This window comes from Musa acuminata, chromosome BXJ1-10 (assembly GCF_036884655.1).
Source record: "Musa acuminata AAA Group cultivar baxijiao chromosome BXJ1-10, Cavendish_Baxijiao_AAA, whole genome shotgun sequence".
Lineage (NCBI taxonomy): Eukaryota > Viridiplantae > Streptophyta > Magnoliopsida > Zingiberales > Musaceae > Musa > Musa acuminata.
Window position 1 is genome coordinate 18090292 of NC_088336.1, and position 26310 is coordinate 18116601.

The 26310-nt window shown below is 45.5% G+C and overlaps 3 protein-coding genes across 5 annotated transcripts; 1 reads left to right on the forward strand and 2 right to left on the reverse strand.

Moving 5' to 3' along the window:
* The first annotated feature begins 1010 nt into the window (after nucleotides 1-1010).
* Nucleotides 1011-3101, forward strand: LOC135595287 (polygalacturonase-like). The gene is made up of 4 exons (XM_065086011.1): nucleotides 1011-1924; nucleotides 2005-2294; nucleotides 2368-2596; nucleotides 2734-3101. Exons 1-4 carry the CDS (start codon nucleotides 1496-1498, stop codon nucleotides 2950-2952), a joined length of 1167 nt encoding a protein of 388 aa, XP_064942083.1. The 5' UTR covers nucleotides 1011-1495; the 3' UTR covers nucleotides 2953-3101.
* On the reverse strand, nucleotides 3045-9763 carry LOC135595286 (glutamyl-tRNA(Gln) amidotransferase subunit B, chloroplastic/mitochondrial-like). Of its 3 annotated transcripts, none has more exons than XR_010480322.1 (10): nucleotides 9624-9763; nucleotides 8201-8903; nucleotides 7897-8106; nucleotides 6552-6692; nucleotides 6259-6462; nucleotides 5963-6160; nucleotides 5186-5254; nucleotides 3904-4020; nucleotides 3563-3784; nucleotides 3045-3246 (listed from the first exon to the last, which is right to left on the reverse strand). XR_010480322.1 is itself a non-coding variant. In XM_065086010.1 (9 exons), the coding sequence occupies exons 2-9, from the start codon at nucleotides 8837-8839 to the stop codon at nucleotides 3704-3706; spliced, it is 1659 nt and encodes a 552-aa protein (XP_064942082.1). In that variant the 5' UTR covers nucleotides 8840-8903; nucleotides 9478-9763; the 3' UTR covers nucleotides 3381-3703. The 3 variants fall into 3 exon arrangements, 1 of the variants encoding a protein (XP_064942082.1); XR_010480321.1 differs by having other exon boundaries at nucleotides 9478-9763; XM_065086010.1 differs by lacking the exon at nucleotides 3045-3246 and having other exon boundaries at nucleotides 3381-3784; nucleotides 9478-9763.
* Nucleotides 9764-11271: 1508 nt separating this feature from the next.
* Nucleotides 11272-11922, reverse strand: LOC135595133 (protein ASYMMETRIC LEAVES 2-like). The gene has a single exon (XM_065085650.1). The coding sequence runs from the start codon at nucleotides 11797-11799 to the stop codon at nucleotides 11272-11274; it is 528 nt and encodes a 175-aa protein (XP_064941722.1). The 5' UTR covers nucleotides 11800-11922.
* Nucleotides 11923-26310: the final 14388 nt, after the last annotated feature.

Consider the following 26310-nt stretch of genomic DNA (forward strand, 5'->3'; position numbering starts at 1 on the left):
TGGAAGACAAAACGTTCAGGTTGTAGGATGAGGTCATGTTTGCTATCTTTCTTCCTCTCACCTCTATTCTGCATTGTCCCTTTCTCAGGGGGAGAAGGAAGCTCATTTCAAGCTAACACCCAAGTTGCCTTACAGTTGACAAGGACCATGAAACAAGCATCCTTGCATCCATGGATGCAGAAGGTTACAGTGAAGATGCATACTTCAACAGTGTCTTGTAACTTATTTCTCCCAATCCCTTCATCCTCAATTATCATATGTAATCCTTTTACCTAGATTGATTGATTTTCTTACCTGATTGTCAATCAAAATGTAAAAATAATAATATTTACCAACCAACATATTTTTCTATTTATATATGTATCACATCATAAAATTATATATGACAATATTATTATTATTATTATTATTATTATTATTATTATTATTATGTTATAAAAGGTAAATGATGAAGGTTAAAATTTTATATGTATACTTCATATAGTTAAAGCTCTTTTATTTTAACTTTATTTTGCACCCTTGTAACCTCACATTTCTAGTCCTGATATGAAATATAATTGAAACATGTTATGTGTTACCAACTCACTCTGGTTTATGTCATTAGGTCACACATCAACATGAACACTTGTCAGATCATAAATTCAGCTCAAATTCCAGTGGATTAACTAATAAAAATTTCTGGTAGCACACATGTATCATGATTTATAAAAGAATGAGATGGTAAATGATGATATCATGCAAAGTTGTGAATGACAATTAAGCCAAGAAAGGAACATTGTTCTTTTACTCACAGGTATGATTTGGTGGCTTGTGACTTTGGGGTATACCCATTAACCAAGGAAGAAAAAACCACACTTAGAGGCCAATATTTCCAATGGTTGACGGAAATGTTACTTCTTTGACGTTAACATCTCAAATTAATGCCGCCTTCATCTCCGCTTTTAACTCCACTCATCTAAATTTGTCACAGTGCATGACGAGGTTTGATGCCTTTCTTATCAACCAGTTTGTGCCACTCAAACTCGATTAGCTCTTCCAACAAGAAAGCAGAACCCAATCAGATGACTTGCAAGCTAAACCCGAGTTCAAGAATGGCAGCAGCAGTTGCCATCGAGATCTTGATTGCAGCAACCGAAATGGTCTCGCCGTGTTCCTACCTCGGTTGACTTTCAACACCAAGTGCACATGGTATCTTGGATTTCTTCTCCCTTGACGGATCGAAGAACCCGTTTTCTAGTGCCTACTTGTCTTCTAAAAATGCCAAACCCAAGAATCCAAAAGCAGAAATGCTAATAAAATACAGCATTCTCTCACATGCATACACCTGAGGGAGTGTTCCCTCGGAAATCTCGGGCTGTGTTTGCTTCGTCCTTCATCCTTCAGCCACCAACACTAACACCTTCACACGAACCCTATAAATATCAGCAGTCCATTCATCAAGCTCTCAAACACCTCCACCGAGTGTATTGGTTTCAGTAGAGGCTGCGGTGCTTTCATGGCTCAGCTCAGGAGCTTCATCGTTCTCCTCCTCGTGGTCGTCTTCGACGACCATGTGTCGTATGGGGAAGCAGCATACAGCATTGCCGATTACGGCGCCAAGTCAGATGGCCGGACCGACTCGACCAAGTCGCTGCTCGCTGCATGGGAAGCGGCCTGCGGCTCGGCGGGGTCGGCCACGATGTACGTGCCGGCCGGGGACTTCTTGGTCGGCCAAGCCACCTTCGCTGGCCCATGCAGCAGCAGCAAGATCACCGTCCAGATCGACGGGACGCTCGTCTCGCCGTCCGATCTCGGCGGGGCTGGCGACTGGCTCGTGTTCCACCACGTCGAGGGCGTGTCGGTGTACGGCGGGACCGTCGACGGCCGCGGATCCTCCCTCTGGGCCTGCAAGGCCGCCGGACGTAGCTGCGCCGCCGGAGCCTCGGTGAGCTAATCATGTTACACTCGCAATCTACTTCGAATGATAAATGATAAAGATGAATCGATCGTCTTCTGCCTATGCAGTCGTTAACGTTCAGGAACTCGAAGGACATCACGATCAGCGGGCTGACATCGACGGACAGCGAGCTATACCACATCGTGATCGACGGCTGCGATGGCGTGACAGTGCAGAACGTCAAGATCACGGCACCGGGGAACAGCCCCAACACCGACGGCATCCACGTCCAAGGGTCGAGCCACGTGACGATTACCGGGGCCAGCATCAAGACCGGCGACGACTGCATCTCCGTCGGGCCCGGCACCACTAACCTGTGGATCGAACAGGTGGCGTGCGGCCCAGGCCACGGCATAAGGTAAATAAGCACTGCAAGCAGAAACCAGTGTCCCATTAGCGGAGACGAAGCTGACCTGATGCGGTGATCACAGCATCGGGAGCCTGGGGAAGGGGTACGACGAGGAGGGGGTGGAGAACGTGACGGTGAACACGGCGGTGTTCACGGGGACGGAGAATGGGCTGCGGATAAAGACATGGGGGAGGCCGAGCCAGGCGTTCGTGAAGGGGGTGGTGTTCGAGCACGCCGTGATGCAGAACGTCCAAAACCCCATCATCATCGACCAGAACTACTGCAACGGCGACAGAGGATGCCCCGACCAGGTGAGTTGACCATCGCTATCGCCATCGCCATCACCATCACCTACCTCTGCATCTGTTTCATCAGTTGAAGAAAAAAGGAAATAAGAGAGGAACAACGACGACATGAGTCGTGTTAAGCTAACCGTCTTTCCCCACAGAGTTCCGGCGTCAGGATCAGTGGCGTGACGTACAATGACATTCATGGATCGTCTGCATCGGAAGTGGCGGTCAACTTCGACTGCAGCGCCAGCAACCCCTGCACCGGAATCGGGTTACAGGACATCAAGCTCACCTACGGGAACACGGCGGCGGAATCATCCTGTAAGCACGCCGATGGCACCGCCTCCGGCTTTGTCGTGCCGCCAAGTTGTCTATGATGGCGAACTCCGGTTGCAGCATTACCACGCAGCTCATACATAACAGTTGTAGCACTACATGTAGACGACTCAGACACAGATGGCTACTTGGATGACATAATTTAATGCATACATCAATATATATGCTCACTTGTTCACCAAAATTACAATATCTGATGTTAAAGGAAGGCTTCAGATTAAGCAGCACAGAAAATATTCTCCTATAAAAGTAAAAAAAAAAGGAGCGTACATTAAGCTCGGATTCGGCATCTAATTGTTTCTGAAGCATACCCCTGGATCCACAGTAGAAGAAATCTGAAATTAAGGTTAAACAGTTCGCATTAAACCAATATGAGCTTACCAAATCATTGTAAGACCTCACCAATTAGCAAGACATTAACATGTAAATTCTAAGAAAAAGCATGCCGTAAGACTTCAAAAGGAAAACGTGTTGAGGCAATGCCCGGGGTAAACATCAGACTATTGTAAACATAGACCATGAAAATGCATCTGTCGATGCGTTGTTTGTCTAAACATTTACAGCGCTGAGGCTTCAAAAGGAAAAAGAAGATTTTGGCCCACCATTTATACTAACAAAATAGATGTAAATAGTTGATAGATGTACTCTCACCTATTTGTGGACAAGAAATGAGTCAACCTCATTGCTTTTTGTATTCATCCCAATTGATACTGCGAGTTTCTTGTGTCACAAAACTAATGCGAGAAGATGCGCACAACAGACATACTAATTCATCAAGCTTTTCAACTTTTGTCAGTTCCCTCCATTTAATTTATCAACGAGGATTTTGTTCAAAACCAATGGATTTGCCTTGCCCTTCGACTCCTTCATTACCTGGAGAACCAGAGGTTAAAACTTTAACACCATATTCAAAACAGAGGTTTTCAACCGAGAATTACAGCAATTTGAACAAGAAAACACAAATGATATACAAAGTTTCGCAAGGTACACACCTGGCCAGCAAAAAATCCTTGCAACTTGGTTTTTCCACCGCGATATTGTTGAAGTTGCTTGGGATTTGCAGCAAGCACTTTATCAACAAGTGCTTCTATTGCAGCTGGATCTACTATCTGTAGTTTTCAGACCATAAAGGAATCTGCTGATGGTTAACAATAGTCATGCTAGTAAATCACAATCAATTCAATAACTACAATCTACACATTCATAGAGATATCTTTATAGCTAGGCCAAGTTAGAGATAGCAGTTCGAACCACTGCAACATTATCAGGTCTGGACATGGGTCAAAGTAACTAACCCCTGCATGCGGGACAAGTAGGATATGGAGCAGGAAGAAGAATAACAAGTCAAATGGATGTCCACTAACATGTAATATTCTTGTCAAAAACTCTATTAATTAGATAAAATCATCTATCTTGTTTTTTAATGTTTCAGCAGTGCTAGTACTATAGCAGTTATTTTTCAAATCAAGAAGTTGTTTCGAGTATAATCACAAATCATAAGTTATCACTTGTTATTTAACAAAAAAAACACTCTTAAACAGAGTTGAAGATGTTCATGTCAGAATTTGATGAAAAAGGAGATGGCTGCATGCATTAATCGAGCTAATACATGGATTTCAAATTATCCCTTTAAACCAATATTTATAAGGCCTATCACATGTCCAGACACACGTCTCATTGCATGTGGAACACAGTTTTTGACTTGAAATAATTGTTAGAACATGCCTAGCACTCATCCTTGTCTATTACTACATAAGAAGCAAAAAAATCTAAAATGGAAACAATTAGGAAAATTAAAGGTCTACTACAGACAATTGAAAATAAAAACAAATTGTGTAACTGCTTACAATAAAAAAAAGCATTAACAAGCGCTCTCTGTTCAGAATTACTAGAACTCAAATGTGTAAAGCAACTTTACCACATCTAATAGTTTCAGTGCTTAAAATCCTGAAGAGACTAAGAAATACTAGACTTAGTTATCATTTGGTTGATAACCAGATGCATATGCACGGACTACATTATCTCTCTTTAATATTGAGAAGAACAATGATTTCCAAAATCATATAAGCTCCTTAGTTGGATTGTGGGGCATACACAAAAACTAAATGTACTAAGTGCATCACTTGTTTCAGTGACTCACTATTTAAGGCATGAAAATATGTCAAAATATGCAGAAAAGAAGTTTAGATTTTATGTAAGTTAACTGAAATTGTTCGCATCAGTAAATTATCTAATGTTATCATGCATCTGAACAGAAGTGTAAAATATACTTGCCTGAACTAAATCCTTCTCTTCTATCAATGACTTTACCGTTCCACCTTTTGATAAAAGCTCAAAAAGTATCTGCGGACATTGAATCAATAAAACTAATGAAAAAAAGGGGTAAAATGAGACAGCACTAAACTTTTGTGATGCACACAATGTGTTATTTGAACTCCATGTATGGATGTTTTAGCATGTGACACATGAATGCATACATAGGAACAACACTAGCATCCTTTCCTATAAAAGCCACAGCAAGACCATAAATAAATTGCAGTCATGTTGTAGTTTGTGAGTTATTTGGTAGGAGGATATATGAGAGAGCTACTCAGTGTGATCAACAGATATAAAGCCAAACGACTTTATCATATATAAGTTCTTTATCAATATAATGACTTCTATGATATTATCATGTTCTTAGAAAACTTATCAGAAAGAGCATTTAAGCCAATTAAAAATGTGATATCACATAAGATTTAAGGTCAAAGCACAAGGCAAAAGAGAAATAACCAACAATTGATTGTTTCTCCAAAAAGAAACATAGTATGCTTAATTAAAGTCAGATTCCCAGTGAGAATGCCAACAAGTAACAATTAGCTTAACACACCAGGTAGTGAAAATGTGACAATAAAGAAAAAAATTAGGAAACCACAACCATTTTTCTTGATGAGACAAGTAGCTAGTTAGTTATCTTTACAGGTTGACAGTTTCATTTACATCAGATGAGCCATAATAAAAGTATTGAATAAAATGTTCATACCAAGGAAGTGCAAAAGATCACACTTTTACCTCCTTCCCAATCTTCCCACTAATGGTTCCATTTTTTATTGAAGCTATTAACTCAGAAAGCTCTACTGGTGTTAATTTGATTTCATTTATTGAAAGTCGTTCATTCTTCAGAAAAGCTGCAATGTCACCCATAATCCAGTTGGCAGCCAACTTTGCATCAGCACCATTCTCAACAGAAGCATCAAAAAATTCAGCAACCTGAGAAATTTATATGCTCAGTGTGGCCATCTTTTACCAGCTTAACAAAAAATAGCTACTATTTCTAAAGTTACTTACCATTCATAAGTGATACTTACATGATTGTCATTGGCAAGAAAGAGAACATCTTGCATGTTGAGACCCAATTTTTCATATCGTCTGCGTTTTGCTTCTGGGAGCTCAGGCAAAACTTGTTGAATTTTGTCAACATAGTCTTTTGTCAGAATAACTTCAGGTAGGTCAGGCTCAGGAAAATATCTGTAATCTGCTAGTCCTTCCTTTTTCCTCATTGTAAAAGTTTTCTGCAAACAGAAAAAGTCACGATTAAATATAAAAAATTACATGTACAACTGATGGAGATGGAGTTATGTACTAGAAGGAAGATGACAACCTGAGCACCTTCTTCCCATAAACGAGTTTCTTGTACAATTTGATCACTTTGACCTTGGCTATGAAGATGAACCTGTCTTGAGATCTCATAATCTATGGCCCTATTCATTGCAGAAAATGAATTCATGTTCTTTATTTCAACCTGTTAATGCAACAAGCAAAAGTGTCCTAACCATCAATCTCTGTGATAAAAATTTAAGATCATTTGTGCTATATCAAGCAACAGTTATAACCAAATAGAAGCACTAACAACGGTCAAATAATAAATCTTTAATAAATGAAATAATAAACTGATACACTGTTAATTGACCCTGGAACCCTATCGAGGACCAGTTTAAATCAAGTTTATGCATAACCTGGGCCTAATTGGCCATGGATCAGCCTTCTTGATCATTGAAGGGGCCAACATTTTTGGTTGGTTCAGCATGTTACAGCCCAATAGAGCCTAATAATTAAAAAAAAGGGCATTCACAAAGATTAGGAGAAGCAGACAAAGATAGGAAAGTGAAGCCCAACCCTGGTACAAGTCAGGATGGGAAAGACCTTCAAATTGCACTCCTAATAAAATTAGAAAGAAGAGGGCAGATTTACATTGTAACGACTCTTAGTGATACTTATAGCATTTTTCCTGTAATTTTTGGAATAATTTTGTCATTTTAGTAGTTATTTTAGGAAGTATTTGCGATCTTATTATAAGCCCAACTAGCGTCCAGTGGTCTTCCTATGGCATGATATAGGTTAGATAAAACATTTTGCTAACAGTACATATATTTTAGAGGGTTTCAAAATCACTTTTCGTAGGATTTTATGGAATAATGAGGGTTCAAAATTAAATATCACAAGCCATTTTAGTAACCTATACATATGTTAGCATGTAAGCACATATAAATTGTTATGTTTCTCTGTTTATCTTTCTTTATTACAGTATATTAAGTTTGTTTAGAAAAATTTTCTAGTGTAACCCTGTAAGGCTGTAACTTCATGAAATATCCTATATACCCATGTAAAATTGCATATATTATATATATTCCTACAAAGTCAAAAACCATGTTACTGTACCACTGCCCTTGAATTACTCGGTCAGTGTGAGACTTAAAAGAGTGTTAAGGCTGGATTAATGCTGGTGAAAGAGTAGGTAACCTGTATTAAACTAACATGAGTTAAATTGGCAAAAAAAATGCTTCTACATGGTCAAATGTTGACCTGTTGCAAGGTTACAACTACTTTTATCTACCGATGAAAGAGAAGAAAAACCCTGGTCAACACTAGATGACAAGGACTCGGTGTTTTATTTATATGAAAGACTAACAGTAGACCATGTGGATTATGAAATAAGCAAATAGTACCTTTGTTCCAAAATTTGATTGTCCTACTGGACGAACAGAAATATTTACATCACAACGAAGTGAACCTTCTTGCATATTTCCATTGCTTATTCCAAGATACCTAACCAGCCTCTGTATCTCTGCAGCATATTCTGCAGCCTCAAGTCCACTCCTCATATCGGGCTCAGAGACAATCTCCAGTAAAGGCACCCCTGCCCTATTCAGATCCACCTGCCAAAAAAGCCCCACAAAGCATTTGATATCACCATGCAAATATCATGTTAGCAAACTACAAATAGTTCCAAGTATAACGAGAGAAACTGACCTGGGAATAACTCCCCGTTTCTGAGTGAATTAGTTTTCCTGCATCTTCTTCCATATGAACTCTAGTTATCCCAAACCTTCTATGACCACCACCAAACTCAACTGGAAGATCCAAATCAATGAACCCTTTAATTGCTATCGGGATGTCAAATTGTGATATTTGGTATCCTTTAGGGAGATCTGGGTAAAAGTATTGCTTTCTGTCAAACTTGGAGGTCATGGACAATCTGCAGTTGAGTGCAAGGCCTAGCTTCACGGCAAATTCAATGACCTTGGAGTTCAAAACTGGTAGAGTACCAGGATGTCCCATGCAGACAGGACAAACAGTAGTGTTTGGTTGTGATCCATAGAGGTAAGGGCAGCTGCAGAATGCTTTGGTAAGGGTTGATAGTTGCACATGGGTCTCTATACCAATAATAGTTTCATATCCAAGAATTTTTTGTTCTACACTTGTTTTAGTTGTCGCATGAACTGATGCCTCTTTCAGAGTGCTAGTGGTGCTCTCTGCTTGGGCATTGATGCGAGTCTTTGAAGCTTGCAATGTGCGAAAAAGAGCACTACTGGTCCTGATGAACAAAGCTGATTGGTTGAGGAAAATATGGTTGGTTCTAATTCCTCCATGATATATCAAAGCCATCATCACCCCTTGATCGCCAGATATATTTAGCCCACCACCAACAAAAAGCTTCAAGCAAGCATCCCACCTAAAGAAAGCAAGAAAAATCTGAGAAAATTCTAAGCAAGAGAATAGCTTCAGAAAAAAAAGGTACTCAAGTTGATTATGCAGTTCATAACTAACAAACTCTTATAATATATATACGCACAATGTCTGAGGCAATAACCAATTATGTTAAGTATGATCTATAAGGTTCAAAAATATATAACTTAAAATTCATATAATTATAATATATTCAGTGTATTCATCAAAATAGCAGAAAATGAACAACATAAAAAAAACATTGTCTACAAAATTAGAATCTGATGTGCTCGATAATGATTGAAGTGATTAATTTATATTATCAATACTCAGATGACTGCATTCAAAATTGTTTCGTTACGATACTTACACCATTGATCAACTCAAAAGATATTTCATGCTGTTAAAACAGATAATTTAGGAACAGAAACCCAAAAACCCTAAAACTGTATGCAGCAATCTCTCCTCCCTTACACTATAAGATCAACAATAACATGATGAAATAAACTGCAAAATACTTTCTCCTCCCTTACACTATAAGATCAACAATAACATGATGAAATAAACTGCAAAACACTTGCTTTGTTTGATCTTTGATCACCGCACTCCTATTCCTGGCGGTTTTCGTAACCCTTGTCGGCGGTGAAGCACGAAAGAGGGGCCGGATAAGGGCGGTCTTGTATGACGACAACCTGTTGCTGCAAGGTCAGTTCGAGCGAGGCGTTACCTCCTGCAGAAGTTCCCGTAAGATTCGTGCTTTCCACCACCTAGTCCAGCTGCCGCCGCCGCCCGATAGCCGCGGGGTCAGGAGGAAGAAAGGAACGTGGTGCCTCTTCGTGCGGCTACGCCCAAATCGGGATGGATAATACATTTCGAAATATTGGGGCGGAAATTGAAGCGTTTTTATAGTGAAAATTACGGGTCGGATTTTGGCCTTGGACCCAAACCCGATTTGGTCGTCTCCCCAGGGGCCCGCGGCGCGAGTGCGGGTGGGACTTGGCTTCGGTGAACCGGTTGCAACGTTTCGGTTCAACTCAAGTCGAGTTAATTTCAATGACTCTCCTCTTTCAAGAATACCTTGCATCTAAGAATCGAAGATGTTTCATTTGAAGGGTTCTCATCTGTCTCCCTTCACTGACTGCACTTCCTAATGCACCAGGGATTTATGCTAATCGTGTGAACTTTATACATCATTATTGTTCCATTGGCATGCAAGAAGATAGAACACATGGAAATAGATACCAAAACCAAGAGGATAAGAATGGGCCCATGAAAAGTTCAGCCGTGTCATCATTTGCTGTGGCATGTTATCATGACATTGGCATGCTGTGTTTTGACTAGGTTTTGAATCTACAGAGATCGAGGGAGGGAGGAATTGCACTATTCCTGCTTTGTATTCTGATGGCAGGATGGGTTGGGTGATGGCTTAAATGCTCTCTCTCTCTCTCTCTCTAGGCCATTCGAGTTCGGTTTACTGGTCCTTTTATTGATGGCTCACCTCCCTTTCACAGTGAAGGAGAGTTCAACTGTTGAGTTAGGTCTTCTGCTATCCTCCGCAGCATTCCTTTTGCCTCCTCCTATGCGTCAGCATTCATACACTAGAACTATTGGACTGAGAATGGTCAACTACAAAAGTGGGGTTTCAATCTCAGAGGCTTCCACATTAATGCTCTCAGCTTTACCTTTCTGCACCTTTGGGGTTCCGACAGCAGAAGTTTCAGACTCACAGGGCAGTGCTGTAAATGAAGATTGAATCACAATACAGCAGAAGTTTCTGCACCTTTTATGAGGATTGAATCATGATGACCGTGTTTTCGACACCTCATGAAACACTCTTACAGCTTGAAGAGATGTCATGATTATTCTCTTCTTTTATGGTCATCAGATTCAGAAGTAGAAGAGCTGCAAAGCCAAGAGAAGCTATATATATGTGCTACTTCACTGCAGTGTAATGCACGAAGGAAACCCAGAAGAGTTTAGAGAAGGATGGCCATTAAATAACTTGCAAACAATAAGTACTCATATCAGAGTGTGTATTAAAAGCTGAATAGTAAAGCCGGTGAACTCATACAATGAAGTCTACGGGAACTACAGAAACCACAACTGCTGCATGACTTCAACACAAGAAGAGGACGAGAAATCCGAGAGACATTATCTCCCTCTATATATGTTTATATCTCATTATCTCCATCAATTAGCCATTCTCCAAATCTTAACCTGAAGTGCAGTGAAAGCAGAGATGGATCAGCAGAAAAGGCAGCATTTGGCATGCATGAGATCCACGTACCTGCGTGCATGAACGGGTCCTCTGTTAAAAGTTATATGATCTCAGATGATCGTGAAGAAAGATAGGTGTATGACACACAGTTGGTCTCTTACAGAGGTTTAATGGCTGGGCTATCGTCGCCGCTGGCCGTGCTTGGCTTCATGACGCTAGCAAGTCCGGTGTCGTATGATCCATCGGCGGCCAGCTTCGCTGCCGGATCTTCTTCGTAGTGCCTCGGCATCGTAAGATAGTTGACGTCGATGAGCCCATGCCCGGTGGCGGCGGACTGGTACTTGGAGAGCTCGGACATGGCGGCGGACAGGTCGACACGGAGCTGGCGAAGCTGGCGCTGGAGGAGGGAGATGACGCCGACGCAGCCGTAGACGGGATCGCGGAGGCGCATGTCGGCCTCGTAGGCGAGGGAGTTGACGGCGTCCTCGCGTTGGTAAGGGTGCAACTCATTGAGCAGCTTCGTGACGTTGCTGGCCCCGAACACCCGGTGCACGTGCACGAACTTTTGCGGCTGGTCCGGCGGGAAGTAGGGGGCGAACACGCACTCCGGCTGGCACTTTCGCCGCAGGAACTTGCAGGCCGCGCATGGCGATGCTGCTGCAGCCGCTGCCGCCGCCGATACCATCTCACGCACAGCTGACACAGGAAGACAAGCATAAAAGACTAATGCCAGAAAGAACTGCTCCCTCTGAATACATAATGAACTCTAAAAGCGTAAGCTAAGGACGTGATTCCAGTCGTCGTAGTAGTGAATAGTTGTAGACCAACTAAGATGCATCTAATGGCCTCCTTCTTGGAGCTTGTTTCACCTGCACAGCAGAAAAGAGGAGGTAAATGGGGAACCTTATTCCTCGCTTGTTCGACTCTCGCCCTCGATGCCGAAGTCAAAGGCAGCAGAAGAGGGCAAACGGAAGCTGAGAGGAGGGAGAGGAGATGGAAGATTTGTGAACGAAGGGATAGTTGAGGAAGAAGAGAATGGCAGCAGATTTATAGACAGCTTATGTCGTGATTTAACTACGTGTGACATGAGAGAGAGAGAGAGAGAGAGAGAGAGAGAGGAATGAGCATGTCGTGATACGACCTCTTTGGCTGGTCCCCCGCGGGCGGGGCTCTTCTTTCTCGGCTGAGCAGGTCAGACCCGCCAAGCTCCGACCACTGATAGGGCAGAGAGGATGGGTCCCAACGGACACGTGGGACAAAAAATGGTGTTCGATGTCTCCGTGCCGAACTTGTTTTGGAGGACAGACGGCATAATCGCGGGAATACCATCGACTCACTCGAGTCAGATGAACATTTAATGCCATGATGGTCCCAACTCATACGTACCCAATAAAGTTTCCATCTACCAACAAAAGTCATTTTTTTAAGATGTTTCATATCTAGATTTTTAATGTTTACCTTTTCTTTTTCTTGGTTTGATTCAGAAAAACACACAAATTAATATATGCAATGCAATTATAATAGTATATATTAATTTGGGGAAATCAAAATACAAATTCCTTCCCCGACTTCCCCTCCTTCTCCTATATTAACCTATATAAAACATGATATATATATATATATATATATATATATATATATATATATGATTTATATATTTTTATTAAGACATCCGGATGTTAGCATGTTTGTCACACATAGAAAATCACATTTAGCAGTACATGCAAGATCACCTACATTAGCATGACACATGTTTAACATAGTTTTACAAAGAAACTATAATGTGATAGACGTTGCTTGAAAAGAATAAGAGCTACATAGCCTTTACACAAGATGATCATTTGGCATTGGTGTACATACATTCTCTCTATTGGAATACTGCAACCAATCTGTTAATATGATCCATTACCATGTACTGCTTGCTAAACTTTGTGTTTCTTCAGGATTACAGGTTCTATGATGACATCAAGTGTATCACATGCTTCACATTAAAAAGAACTTGCAGATAAATCGAACATAGCCTGCCTGCATACAGAAACTAGGTGTTGCTTTGCTTTGCAGTTAAATGCATCACATGCTTTGCCTCCTTTATGAGATGCTCTATGTTCAAACCTCAGCCAAATAATGATGCTTTAGGAATTCCAATTTCACCTGTGGTACAAGTCACAAAGTTTGAGATGGAACTCACCCAAATGATCAGTGGAACGATTGTTCTTTTTCTTAAATGAAACAGAAAATATTACATGGCATTCCAAATGATTGATCAGCTAGAATTATCATAATTTCTATAAGATCTTCATAAATGCTGGATAAGTTTATGTATGTAAGTAGGCAAAGGTTGCAACAAGATCATGGTTCTCTTGCAGTTTCCCCTTTTGCAGATTGGGAACCATACTCTGCCACTCTCAGCTCTATTTAGCATGTAAATAAAGTGCAACAAATAATATTCGATATGTCAATAAGCACAAGGTGGTGACAATGGAAAACAAAGTTTAAAGCTACTACACAAATCCAATAGTTCGATGGAAATGCAGGTTCATTTTCTGTTTTTCTGAAGGGAGGAGAAAATAGGTCACACAGAGACAGCATATATAAAGTTACACTGAATTATAACACTTGTTCAGAGAAGATAAAAAAAGTATCTCACTCACTAATTGTTGCTTGCAGTAAACTCTAGCTCTAAATTATGCCTTATGATACCATTAGAAATTCACAGTGCCTTTCCATGCAGGGATAGCAAGATATTTACTTGTCCAATTACAGGAAGTAATTGCTCATTCAGTTATCAAGATATAACCAACAAGATATTGTTGGCAATTCTGACAATTACTTAGATGGTAAAAGGCATAATCATCCTTGACCACTTCAAAAGAACAAAGTCCATCAACGGAAGCATAAGATCAAATATTAGGTAGACATGTACTTAGATGGTATTCACTTGCCTCTAATGTGTGTCCTGATAAGGTATACTTCGGACCTAGGCTACGTCATAATTGATGTCACACTACGTCACAGTCAAGTCAACAAGAGAAGCACCCCCACGCGCCAAGCCAGCAACCGTATCAAGATGCCACTCGGTATGTCCCGTCCCGATAAGCCGGGGACAACACCGCATGGCGCCGTTCCGCATGTCGCAGGATGGCGACCGTACAAAGGTACCATCTCATCCCTCGAGGATCGGTCGTCACGCCAAATCTATGTACGATTGACCCTTGTACAGTAGTATAAAAGTCTATGGCCGGCATCCGGCCATGGAGGAGAAAAAAGGGAGGCAGAAAGTAGAACCCCACATTGACTTACTTGTCGAGGGGCCACAGTTGGTAACGACCCGGCGGGGCCTTCTATGCAGGAAAATGGTAATGTTTGAGGTGAGGCCATCCCGATCGATAGAGGTGTCCTTCCTCCCGACGCCCCAATTAGCATCCCGACGAAAAGGCATCAATTTTGTGGTGCCAACACACCGACTAAAGGGCTCGACCGACTTCGGCATCCCGCTAAGCTGACCAAAGACTCCCGACATTGTCCCGTGAACCAAGATGTGTTGACTCATCAGCCACGGCGCATCAGTTCATCAATATTTTTGGCGCTAGAAGGAGGGTCATGTCGTAGGAGAATCACGCAGGATCTCTCCCCGAGGGAGAACCATCAGCCGATCACCCCTTTGTTAGGCCCGGAGATTAGCCTCTCCCTGTCCTCAGAGATGAGAGAATCTCGGCCTCGACACCAGATCGCTACTAGCGCCTGTTCAATGACCCGGGGTTATCAGCCCCCGGGCTTACCACGGGACCCTCGGTCGTTTCGCCCGAAGCGTTCCTCGGCCTGACCAAGCAAGTACAGGTGATGGATGGGAATGATGCAGACGATCATCCCACTCATTCCTCAGATCATTCGGCTAGCGACTCCCCCGACCGACCCGATATGATAAAGACCGAGCAGGGAGCAAATCGGGACAGGAGAAGCCCAAGAGCAGAGCATACATGCACTCTGCTGGATCGCTCCACCCCACTTCGAGCTTGATACCATATCGTCCAACTCGGCGGATGACTCATTCAGGATCCAGTTGTCCCGGGTCAACCAATGCCTGAACGAGTTCCAATGTGAGTTCTAGAAGTTGCGGGGTGAGACGGGCGAAGGCAACTCGGGCGGATCCCCTTTTACTCAGGAAATATAGGACAAGCCTGTACCCCTCAACTTCAGGCTACTAGCATTGGAGACGTATGACAGCGGCTCTGATCCCGCATAGCACATCGCCGCGTTTCAGGCTCATATGGCCCTCTATGGCACCTCCGATGCATTGATGTGTCGGGCATTCCCGACCACCTTTAGGGGACCGGCACGAGCGTGGTTTAGCCGGCTACGCTCGTCCTCGATCTCGTCTTTCGACCAGCTCACCAAGGAGTTCGAGTAGAATTTCCTCGCCAGCATGCGACCCAGACCTTCCATGGCCACCTTGCTCGCGTTATCCCAATGCAAAGATGAGTCGCTCTCTCAGTTCGTGGCATGTTTCACCACTGAAATCCGAGGATTCCCGGACGCTCATCCTTCTTTAATCATGTAGGCGTTTCTGATAGGTTTGAAGCCTTCAAGGTTGTTTTGGTCGTTGATCGAGAAGCCACCATCAACCATCCCCGAGATGCTCCAGCACCCCAATCAGTACATCGCCGCCGAAGCTTTGGTGGCAGGAAAGCACACGTATGGGAAGAGGCCAAGGGCGGAATAATCCCGAGGAACGACCTCAACAGCCCCGGTGCAACCCCGCCGGAGGCCCGACCGACAAGAGCTGCTACTCTTGAGACCCCCACCTCTCCCTCTGAACATATCTTGTATCAAGATCTTCCTCCAAATCAGGGAGAAGGGCCTTTTGCGACAGCCCAACCCCATGAAAGCTACTCACAAAGACCGGTCCAAATATTGCAGATTCCATCGAGACTACGGCTATGACACGGAAGACTACCGCGACCTCTAGAATCAAATCGAGGACCTGATCCGAAGAGGTCACCTCGGGTGCTATCTCAAGGAACCCCGAGAATTAACCCCGCACCCTAGGGGACCCATCGAAAGATAGATCGACGTCATCTCCGGAGGACCGGCAACCGACGGTTGCAGCACCACGGCGAGGAAGGCCTACGCCCGGAGCACGGTCGAGAAATGTCCCCGACCTGAGCTCGAGCTTGAAATCACTTTCGGGGTCGAAGAGGTCGAGCGCTCCCATCACGACGATGCTTTGGTGATCTCCATTCGGATTGCCAACGCTCGGGTCAAAAGGGTAATGGTTGATACCGGGAGCTCTACCGACGTGCTATACCTCGACGCCTTCAAGAAGCTCGGCTTAACCAATGAGGACCTTACCCCCATGGCGTCAGCACTCACTGGATTCACGGGGGATTCTATCTCCCCGCTCGGGACAGCCATCCTCCCTGCCACCATCGAGGAAGAGCCGAGGGCCAAGACAATAATGACCACCTTCATGGTAGTCGATCTGCCCTCAGCTGACCAATGCTCAACAAGTTGAAAGCAGTGGTGTCCACCTACCACCGAGCCATTAAGTTTCCAACTTCGGTAGGGATCGGGGAATCCCGAAGCGATCAGGGAGAATCGAGGCGGTGCTATCTTACAGCGGTCACTCTCTCGGAGAAGTCATGCCCCCGTCAAGTCTTGGATCCCTAAGAAGGAGCTGTAGCGTCGAGGCATCTGGAGCCTCTCGAGCAACTCACCGAGGTACCATTGAAAAGGAACCAGCCCGATTTGACCGTAAAAATTGGGACGGCACTCCCCGAAGCAAATCAGCTCTAGCTCATAGACTTCCTGAAAGAAAATGTCGATGTATTTGCATGGTCCTCTAAGGAGATGCTTGGGATCGACCTAGACATGACCCAGCACTAGCTCAACATCAACCTCGAGGCTAGGCCAGTGAAGCAAAGGCCGAGGAAGTTCACCCCCGACCGACAGATGGCGATCGGCGACGAGGTCGACCGCCTTAAAGAGGCAGGGTTTATTACCGAGGTGAAATACCCTCGATGGCTGTCGAATGTAGTCCTCGTTAAGAAACCAAATGGAAGCTGGAGGATGTGCGTTGATTACACCGATCTCAACTGGGCATGCCCCAAAGACTGCTATCCACTCCCGAGAATCGAGCAGTTGGTCGACGCCACTGTAGGCTATGAACTCCTTACATTTATGAATGTATTCTCAGGCTACAACCAAATCCGAATGGCATCGCAAGACCAATAGAACACGGCCTTCATCACCGACAAAGGAGTATATTGCTATAAAGTGATGCCTTTTGGCATGAAAAACGTCGAGGCAACTTACCAAAGAATGGTCGACCAGATGTTCAAGCAACAGCTCGGGAGAAACATGGAAGTGTATGTGGACGACGTGATCATGAAGAGCAAGATTGCAAGCACACACTTGGCCGACCTGGCAGAGACATTCCAAACGCTAAGGCGGTTCAACATGCGCCTAAACCCTGCGAATTGTGTCTTCGGAGTTAGCTCGGGAAAATTCCTCGGTTTCTCATCCACCAGAGAGGAATAGATGCCAACCCAGAAAAGGTTCGGGCCATAACCGAGATGCATCCCCCCCGCACGATCAAGGAGGTGCAGTGCCTCATTGGAAAGTTGGCGGTGCTCAGCAGGTTCGTATCGCGATCAGGCGATAAGTGCCTCCCCTTCTTTCGGGCTCTGTGGTAGGCCGACAACTTCACATGGATCCCGGAATGTGAGGAAGCCTTTGAAAACTTAAAGGCGTGCCTCGCTTGCTTGCCCCGACTCGCCTCACCCGAGCCAGGCAAAACCCTCGGTCTCTATCTGGCAGCCTCAATGTGGGCGGTCAGCTTGGTGTTGGTTCGGGAAACACCACCGATGCAACAGCTTATCTATTATGTCAGCCACGTCCTCGTCGGGCCTGAGGTGCGGTATTCCCCGATCGAGAAGCTGACCCTCGCACTGATGAAGACGACCCGAAAGCTGTGACCATATTTCCAAGCTCACATAATCAAAGTGATTACCGACCAACTATTGTGGCAAATCCTTTCTAAATTTGACGCATCGAGTCGAATGATGCGGTGGTCGATCAAACTCGACGAATTCGACATCTAGTATTCCCCCAAAGCCGCCATCAAAGCTCAGGTACTGGCTGACTTCATCTCCGAGTTAACTCCAGAAGATCATGCTATTAGACAGGAGAACAACAAGAGCTCATGGACCCTGCATGTGGACGGCTCGACCACTACCGAAGTAGTCATGGTCAGACTTATCCTCGAGGGCCTGTCCGGAGAAACCTACGAGAGATCGCTCTGATTACAATTCTGGGCCACCAACAATGAGGCCGACTAAGAGGCGCTACTTCATGACCTACGCCTCACCCTAGAGATGCACGCGAGCAACCTCGAAGTCTTTACTGACTCCCAGCTAGTGACGGAACACGTCAATAGGAGCTACAAAACTCAGAATCCAAAAATGACGTTATATCTGACAGAAGCGAAAAGGCTTGCCCATCACTTCAACCGCCTCTCGGTCACTAGAGTACCTCAGGCGCAGAACACGTGGGCCGATGAGTTGGCCAGATCAGCCTCTGCTCATAGCCTGGTAGTAACCCCGACAACTGAACCCGTAACAGCACCGACGGTACCAACTCACGAGGTCGTCAAAACAGAGGCCTCGCCAAACTGGGTGGAAGAGATCCTCCACTTCAAGAAGGACGGGACGAAGCCCGATGACCCGACGACGACAAAATGACTAAGGTGAACCCAAGCCTGGTACTGCATGGTCGGTAGAAAGCTATACCGCAGGGCTTTCTCTCAACTTCTCTTGCGCTATCTTGCACCACCCGAAGCTGAAACGGTCCTCGCCGAAGTCCACGAGGGGATTTGTGGGGAGCACATCGGGGGACGAACCTTGACCTTCAAGACCCTCAAACAGGGGTACTACTGGCCAACTATGTGCTAAGACACCATATCATATGTGCAGCAAGATCAAAAGTGTCAAGTGCATACCTGACTGCAACACCAGCCAGCAGTGCCTCTTACCCCGATGAACGTGGCCTAGCCCTTCACCCAATGGGGACTCGACCTCCTCGGGCCTTTTCCTCCAGCTTCGGGACAACGACACTTCCTTATAGTTGGAGTCGACTACTTCACAAAGTGGGTTGAAGCCGAGCCCTTTGCCTCCATCACCGAGAAACAAGTTCAAAGATTCATGTGGAAGAACATTATTACCCGATTTGGGATCCCGAGGGCTATCGTCACCGACAACGGGGCTCAATTCAACAATGCCAAGTTCAAGGCCTATTGCTAGTCATATGGGATACAATTGAAGTTCAACTCGGTTGCGCACCCCCAAACTAACGGCCAGACCGAAGTGATGAATCAGGTGATTCTGGAGGGCCTCAAGAAGAGGGTCTCAGGCATGCACAGAGCTTAGGTGGACGAGCTCCCTAGCATCCTATGGGCGATGCGGACAACTCCCAAAATTACCTCGGGGGAGTCTCCATTTAGCCTGGCATTCGAGACAGAAGCAATCCTCCCCCCTGAGATGGTGTTTCTGACTCTACGCACCTCCAACTATAAACAAGAAGACTCCGAGGAGGGCCTACGAGCAAACCTAGGTCTCCTCAAAGAAAGAAGAGCCAAGGCACACCTATGTATCTTGGCATACAAGAAGGCTACGACTCGGATATATAATCGCAAGGTTCGTCCACGAGCGATCAAGGTCAGGGACCTAGTCCTTCAAATGGTAGAGGTGAGCGATCTGACCCAAGCAAGAGGAAAACTCGCGCCTAACTGGGAAGGCCCCTATTAGGTCTATGATGTGGTCCAAGAGGGGACCTACCGACTCGAGACTATAGAGGGAAACCCTCTACTGAGGACGTGGAATACAGTGAACTTAAAGAAGTTCTACCCATGAAGGAAGTAAGTCGAGGTGCGGGAAAGACATGTGTTATTAAGAAACATACACATCCACAACCGAAAAAGACAAGTCAGAATTCCAAAACAAAAGTTTCTTTATTGATGAAAAAGAAGTACATGTTGTGGTCGGGCGATACAGTTTCAAAATTTGACCGGACCAATGCAAAAGAAAAAAGAAATAACAGCTTTCAGTTAGGAGAAGGAGTCTCGGGCTCGTCATCGAAGGGGACGCTCGCCAGCATATCGACGTTCTGATCCTCCGGCTTGTTATGGACAAACTTCTAAATAGGATGTTTGATGTAATGCTTATGTATGTCCATGTCTTTTGGTATGTTCATGCTTTGCACAGTATGTAGAGAGATGGCCGAAGGCTTAATAGTCCCATTTCAATTGGGTTTGGTGGTCGCTTTAAGCTTGTAAATAAAGGTTGTGTCATGTGGACACTTGTGAGAGATTTTCAGTTTATAGTGGACTATTTTGACCCTTTGTTGTGCAACTATTCAGAGCTTGTAAAGTCTATTTGTAATTTGCATTGTCTATGAAGTGTTTCCTGGAATATTTGCTTATGGATTCCGAGTGAGGCGCTTTCTCTAACCCGTTTTCTCTTTTGTAGGTCCTAAGGGACCATGGGAGGTTTCGGGGAGGCTGACCTTTGCGGACAGACACGCAAGGGTACCGCACGACTTAGGCAAAACCAGCTAAGTCCATGACTCATGGTATCAGAGCGGGACAAGCACTCATAGAAACACTTGGCATGCAAACGTGGGGGACCTAGCGGGATTGCATTAAGGGCAGTCAGCACACACGCAACTGTTTGGGGGAAAACGAGTATGGAGATGTAGGGAAAAGGAGTCACTCGGAGGAGCAGACACATGAGATTGGCATTTAGAGGAATGACCAAACCTTCACGCAAGAGGCACCATGAGAACAAGCAAGCTTGAAAGAATGCGGAGCACACAAAGGTTGGGATGGCTGAGTTTGAGCTACGACTCAACGTTGACAACTATACTTGATGGTACTCAAGGCAAGCGAGGTGCTTGGTAAAGGATGAGACCATGCAAGGTGGAATGAGTTGCTTAGTGACCGAAAGAGTTATGCAAAGCTCACAGAGGTGAGGGGAATTGCTAACTCAAAGAATTCGGTACTCATGCATGGGCTTGTATGCGAACGATGGAATGTTCGCGGCCATCCCAAGGCGACCGAAACTCGGCCCATAGAGCATTGAAACTTTCTCTTCGACATGTGAAGGATATGTCTGTAGGAGGCTGAAGTGTGCAGCGAGTTCATCATGTTGCTAGGCCTTGAGTGGTGCAGTGGGGGTTATATTGACGTGGAGTCGCAATCTGACAAGTGCGTTTGCAGGAGGCAGAATAATGCATAGTTTATTCAGCAAATCGGAGTAGTCCGAAGGGGATGGTGGTCTCCAAAACTTTCAAAGAGAAAGAAGCGAAGAGAGATGTTGCTCCAATGGGACAGTTATCCAGGAGGGATAGATCCCGGTTTCTCCATAGGGAGAATCATGTGCAACAGACTGCACATGTTGAGGAGAAGTACCTCAACAAATAACAACTCCACGAAGCTCAATGGACCGAGCAAGCGGCAAGGAGTCATCGCATGATCTCGCTTGAGAGAATGCATTGGTGGATGCATTGCGAGATCAAGTGGGGGAGCGACCCAAAGCAACACAAATGAAGGCACACTTGGAGTCGATATGAAGATTAGACTCAAGGGAGGGCTGACCCATGGAATGGTGGATGCGAGGGCCACCATCAACTCAATGCAAAAATGAGGAGCGGAGCAACTTGGATGTAACTTGGCGAAGTACCCAAGCCACATGAAGGGAGCCAGCATAGAAGATGGAACATGGAGCGAAGGCATAGTGCTTTTCTTAGATAGAGATAAAGGACATGAACTCTTATAGAGGCAAGAGCAGGATCATGTTGTTCCATGGGTCATTTATTCTGACGGAGCGGACTTATCTTACATGGTGCCAAGGACGAAGGGAGCTTCTCGGCACATGCACCTTATCTCAGAGAAGCATTTGATGGAGGAACTAAGGCGACTCAACTTGCGGAGGTGAAGTTGGGTTCAGAAGGCCTTGGCACGGGGCAAGAGGACGCGGAGGCAGGTACTCTTGAAGAATATGCAATAGTGTTGCCAATCAAGTTGCAAGAAGTGGTGTGCAATAGAGATTGTGTTGGTAGGGGCAGAGGCCCAGGATCCAAACAATGATGCATTAATTGTAGCGAAGTCGGTGGACTTCGGGAGCTACTAGGCGATGGACTATCCTAGAGTGGTGCTTTATCTAGATGTGACCCAAGAGCGGGTGGCTGAAGGTCGATTGCCATAGGAGCGAACAAAATCGAAGGTGAAAGAGACCCTGTGATGTATTGGTAGAGGCCACACATGGAGGGATCATAATTCGAGTTCATCCAGTAAGGATCAGAATGCAATGGAGATGTCACCAGGAGGTGACATGGTGCAGCGGATCATGGTGGAATAGTTCATGATAATGCGACACACACGACATAGTCCCGTGAGAGACTATATCATACGGAGGTATGATCGGGAGCTACTGGAAGCTCCACTTCGATGAACAACACAACGGCAAGAAGGGCTATGGATTCAAGGAGTGAAGGCCATTGTACCGCAGAGGCAGGTCTTCCGTGCATGCATCAAATTTTGCATCGGATGAAAGCCTTGGTCATCAGCATATGAGGACTGTGTTCCACCAAGGGAAAAGTTCGAATGCAAGTACCAGTAAGTCCCATGGGAGGGACTTGATCATGCAGAGGTATAATCGAAGCAGCTAGAGAGTTGGACTACTCCAGAGCTCATATTCGCTTAAGGGAGCTCGGCAAGTCAGAGGACAAGGTCGAGTAAGCGAACGTTGCTACCAAGGAAGCTAAGGAGAATAGAATCGGTGCAAACCCTACAATGTGATGGCAGAGGCTATGCATGGGAGTTGCAATCTGTCTTTCCATCGACCAAAGGGAGCGCTACTTGGAGAATACAGAGGTGTTGAAGCAGGGGATCGAAAGGGGCGAGGAAATGACGATGAGTCCAAAGGGACTTAGCTACCTAAAATCAAGCATCAGTTAGAATGGAGGTGGACTCAGAGGAGTGTCATAGAGACATATCTACTGAACGTGAAGAAAAGGGATGCAGATGCGAGGCGATGGATAGTAGGGCCATGGGCATGATAGGGCCATGGTACCGTAGAGGTGGGACTTCCTTGAAGGTCATTGATCCCTTGCTCTCATGGAGGGAGAGCACTTGGTCATAAAAGGGGCCGAGGAGGTGGAGCATGCAAAGGCAAACTCTAAGTACCAAGACAAGGCTGAAGGGCAGAGGCCAAGGAACTTCGTAAGACTAGTGTCAACGAGATTCTCATCAAGATAGCCGAAAGTGAAAGACTTCGGGTCATGCAAGAGTGCACGACCAAGGAACAAAGTAGGCAGTACGTAGTACTGTATCTTAGCTACTCAGTGGAGTAAGCGACAGAGTTAATGGAGAAGACGGTACAATCCCAAAGGCAACCAAATCTACTAGAGACTTACTTCAAGTTGGGGTGAAAACTTCCTGCATTTCAGAAGTTCGATGGCATTGAGAAGGTGAATCACAGTAACTAACTCAACGCAAGGAGTGCAAACACTTCAAGTGCTTCAAAAGTATGAGCAAAGAGCAGGCGAAGGCTAGTAACCAACTCGATGTATAGAGTACAACCTCGAGGAGGCGGGCGAAGTCAAGTAACCTTTGCCTTCTCAACTCTTAAGAGAATGGGCGAAACCGAGTACCCCAATTCTCTTATCTATCCAGCAGAGGAGCTTTGCACAGGTTCAAAGACCCTTCGAAGATAATGGAAGACAATAGTTGTCAAATCCTCACCAACGATAATCAGTACTACTAAGAGTAGATTGTCCGCTTCATTTCCCAACGAAATGCCAATCGAAAGCAAAAGTGATGCGAACCTACTTAGAAGGGACAACTAAGTGAAAGAAGAGTTGATGGACAAATTTTATGGAGGAAGGATCCAAAAACTTCAAAAGTTTGCGAGACGATGCTCGTCAAAGCTCCGACAAGAATCCATCCAGTTCAAGCAGCATGAGTCATTTGAGAGACTGGCGTAAAGTAAGGATGATCTTTTCCTTCATCTGAAGGATTCGCAAGAACCAACAAGGATCAACACAACTCAGCCAACCCCACACTAGAGTTAGAGTCATTAGCGAGTTGAAGTAGTATGGCGGATCAAAAGTTCAACTACTCAACAACAACAACGGAGAGCAGCTAGGAGCCAAAAGGCGCATTGCAGTTGGAGAAGAAGATTGAAAACTTAGCCAAGGCGAGGAGTTGCAGTGTCGGCAAAGGCTTCGACGAGGACGTCAAGGGAATGAGTAGGGGAGAATGTCATGGACAAACTTCTAAATAAGATATTTGATGTAATACTTATGTATGTCCGTGTCTCTTGGTATGTTCATGCATTGCACAACATATAAAGAGATGGCCGAAGGCTTAATAGTCTCATTTTAGTTGGGTTTGGTGGCCTCTTTAGGCTTATAAATAAAGGTTATGTCATGTGGACACTTGTGAGAGATTTTTGATCTATAGTGGACCATTTTGACCCTTTGTTGTGCAACTGTTTAGAGCTTGTAAAATCTGTTTATAATTTGCAATGTCTATGAAGTGTTTCTTGGAATGTTTGCTTATGGATCCCGAGTGAGGCGCTTTCTCTAACCCATTTTCTCTTTTGTAGGTCCTAAGGGACCATGGGAGGTTTCGGGGAGGCTGACCTTTGTGGACGGACATGCAAGGGTGCCGCACAACTTAGGCAAAACCAGCTAAGTCCGTGACAGGCTGGTCAGCAAATGGGTCCGATTCAAATTCCAGGTCCGAGTACCTCGCTTAAAAACGAGCATAAGCTACTCAATACTCGAACTCGTATGTCACCCGCCCCGACCTCACCAGGTCGCATTTGAACCTGGCGGACGCCTTGTACTCAATGATCACCCCCTTGATCTTCTTGGGTAGCACCAACCGCTCCTCCTTCAGGACCTCTTCGGCGGCCCAAGCCAAAGACTCAGTGGACTCGACGTCGTGGGAGAGGGTCAGCAACTCGTCGTCCAGCGTCCGGATGCGGGACTGGCTTTCCTCCAGCTCGGCCTTCAGACGGTTCACTTCCTCGTCCAAAGCCGAGGCGCACTGTTCAGCTGTAACCACGGCCTCCAGACCAGATATGTTCCTCAGCTCCAGATTCTCCAGACGAAGAGTGGCATAGACATCCGACTGATGTCAGATCACCCGCCCTGCGTCGAGGACCAGGTCAATCAGCGCCATGGTGTAGCGCTGACCCTGCACAAAGATTGACATTAGGACCCATGTAAAGAAGGAAGAATCGAACTAGGAAGGAGCACCACCGCTTACTTAGACAAACGACTTGGTCGCCCGATCCGCCAGCGCCTCCAAGGAGGAGCAATAAAGCTCCTTCGCCATCGCCGGGTGGAGCGCCCCTGGATAAACTCCTGGGCGATCGACTCGTCGCTCCAGATTTGACTGTCGACCTTGAGGTTCACCCACCGAGAGGCGTATGGGGTTCTTGGCTCCCCAGAAGGAAGGTCAGCCATGCTCAGGGCCACGTACTGCTCGCCTTCGGCCCACGATCGGATGCGACACAGGTCCCGCATCGATTTTGGGCACACCAAAGGCCTTCTCGAGGGGTCGCTGCCAGACGGTCCAGCCACCCCCTTTCCTCTTGCGCCCCTTGAGTCGTCACCTAGGGGAGCAGCCCCGGACGACTCTGGAACAACACCCTCGTGAGCAGCCGAGCTCGCATATGTCTTTCGCACCGTAGTCTTCACCTTCTTTTAAGGGTGACCCACCTCCGGAGACCTCGATGTCCTCTTTGGTGTGCCCTTTTGCGGGGCACCCCCAACTCTAGAACCCTCGCCACCCCGAGATGGTGGCGCGGCGGCCTTGGCTTGAGGCATCCTCTTCACCAATTGGAGGTCCACCATTTTTACAAGCAAAAGCCCGGTCGGTTAAGCCAGCTCAGGACGAGTGGACGATCCATAATATTCAAATAACCATACCCCTAGTGGCTGGGCTCAGTCCCGCCTCGACCAGCCACGCCTCGATCATCTCCTTGATTGCTCGAGAAGAGGACAAGATACCCCTCAGCTGGTTCACGTCCGCTATCTCTCCAACAGAAAGCAATGGGGGGACGTTGTCGATGGTTCGAGAAGTTCATCCAATACTAAAACCCCACCCCCGACTACAATTGACGAAGAAGAA

Coding starts and splice junctions, on each gene's coding strand:
- LOC135595287 (XM_065086011.1), top strand. CDS start 1,496: ATGGCTCAGCTCAGGAGCTTCATCGTTCTCCTCCTCGTGGTCGTCTTC. Junction 1,925..2,004: donor GCTGCGCCGCCGGAGCCTCG/GTGAGCTAATCA, acceptor CTGCCTATGCAG/TCGTTAACGTTCAGGAACTC. Junction 2,295..2,367: donor GGCCCAGGCCACGGCATAAG/GTAAATAAGCAC, acceptor CGGTGATCACAG/CATCGGGAGCCTGGGGAAGG.
- LOC135595286 (XM_065086010.1), bottom strand. CDS start 8,839: ATGATGGCTTTGATATATCATGGAGGAATTAGAACCAACCATATTTTC. Junction 6,693..7,896: donor AATCAAATTTTGGAACAAAG/GTACTATTTGCT, acceptor TTGCATTAACAG/GTTGAAATAAAGAACATGAA. Junction 3,785..3,903: donor AAGGATTTTTTGCTGGCCAG/GTGTGTACCTTG, acceptor CTGGTTCTCCAG/GTAATGAAGGAGTCGAAGGG.
- LOC135595133 (XM_065085650.1), bottom strand. CDS start 11,799: ATGGTATCGGCGGCGGCAGCGGCTGCAGCAGCATCGCCATGCGCGGCC.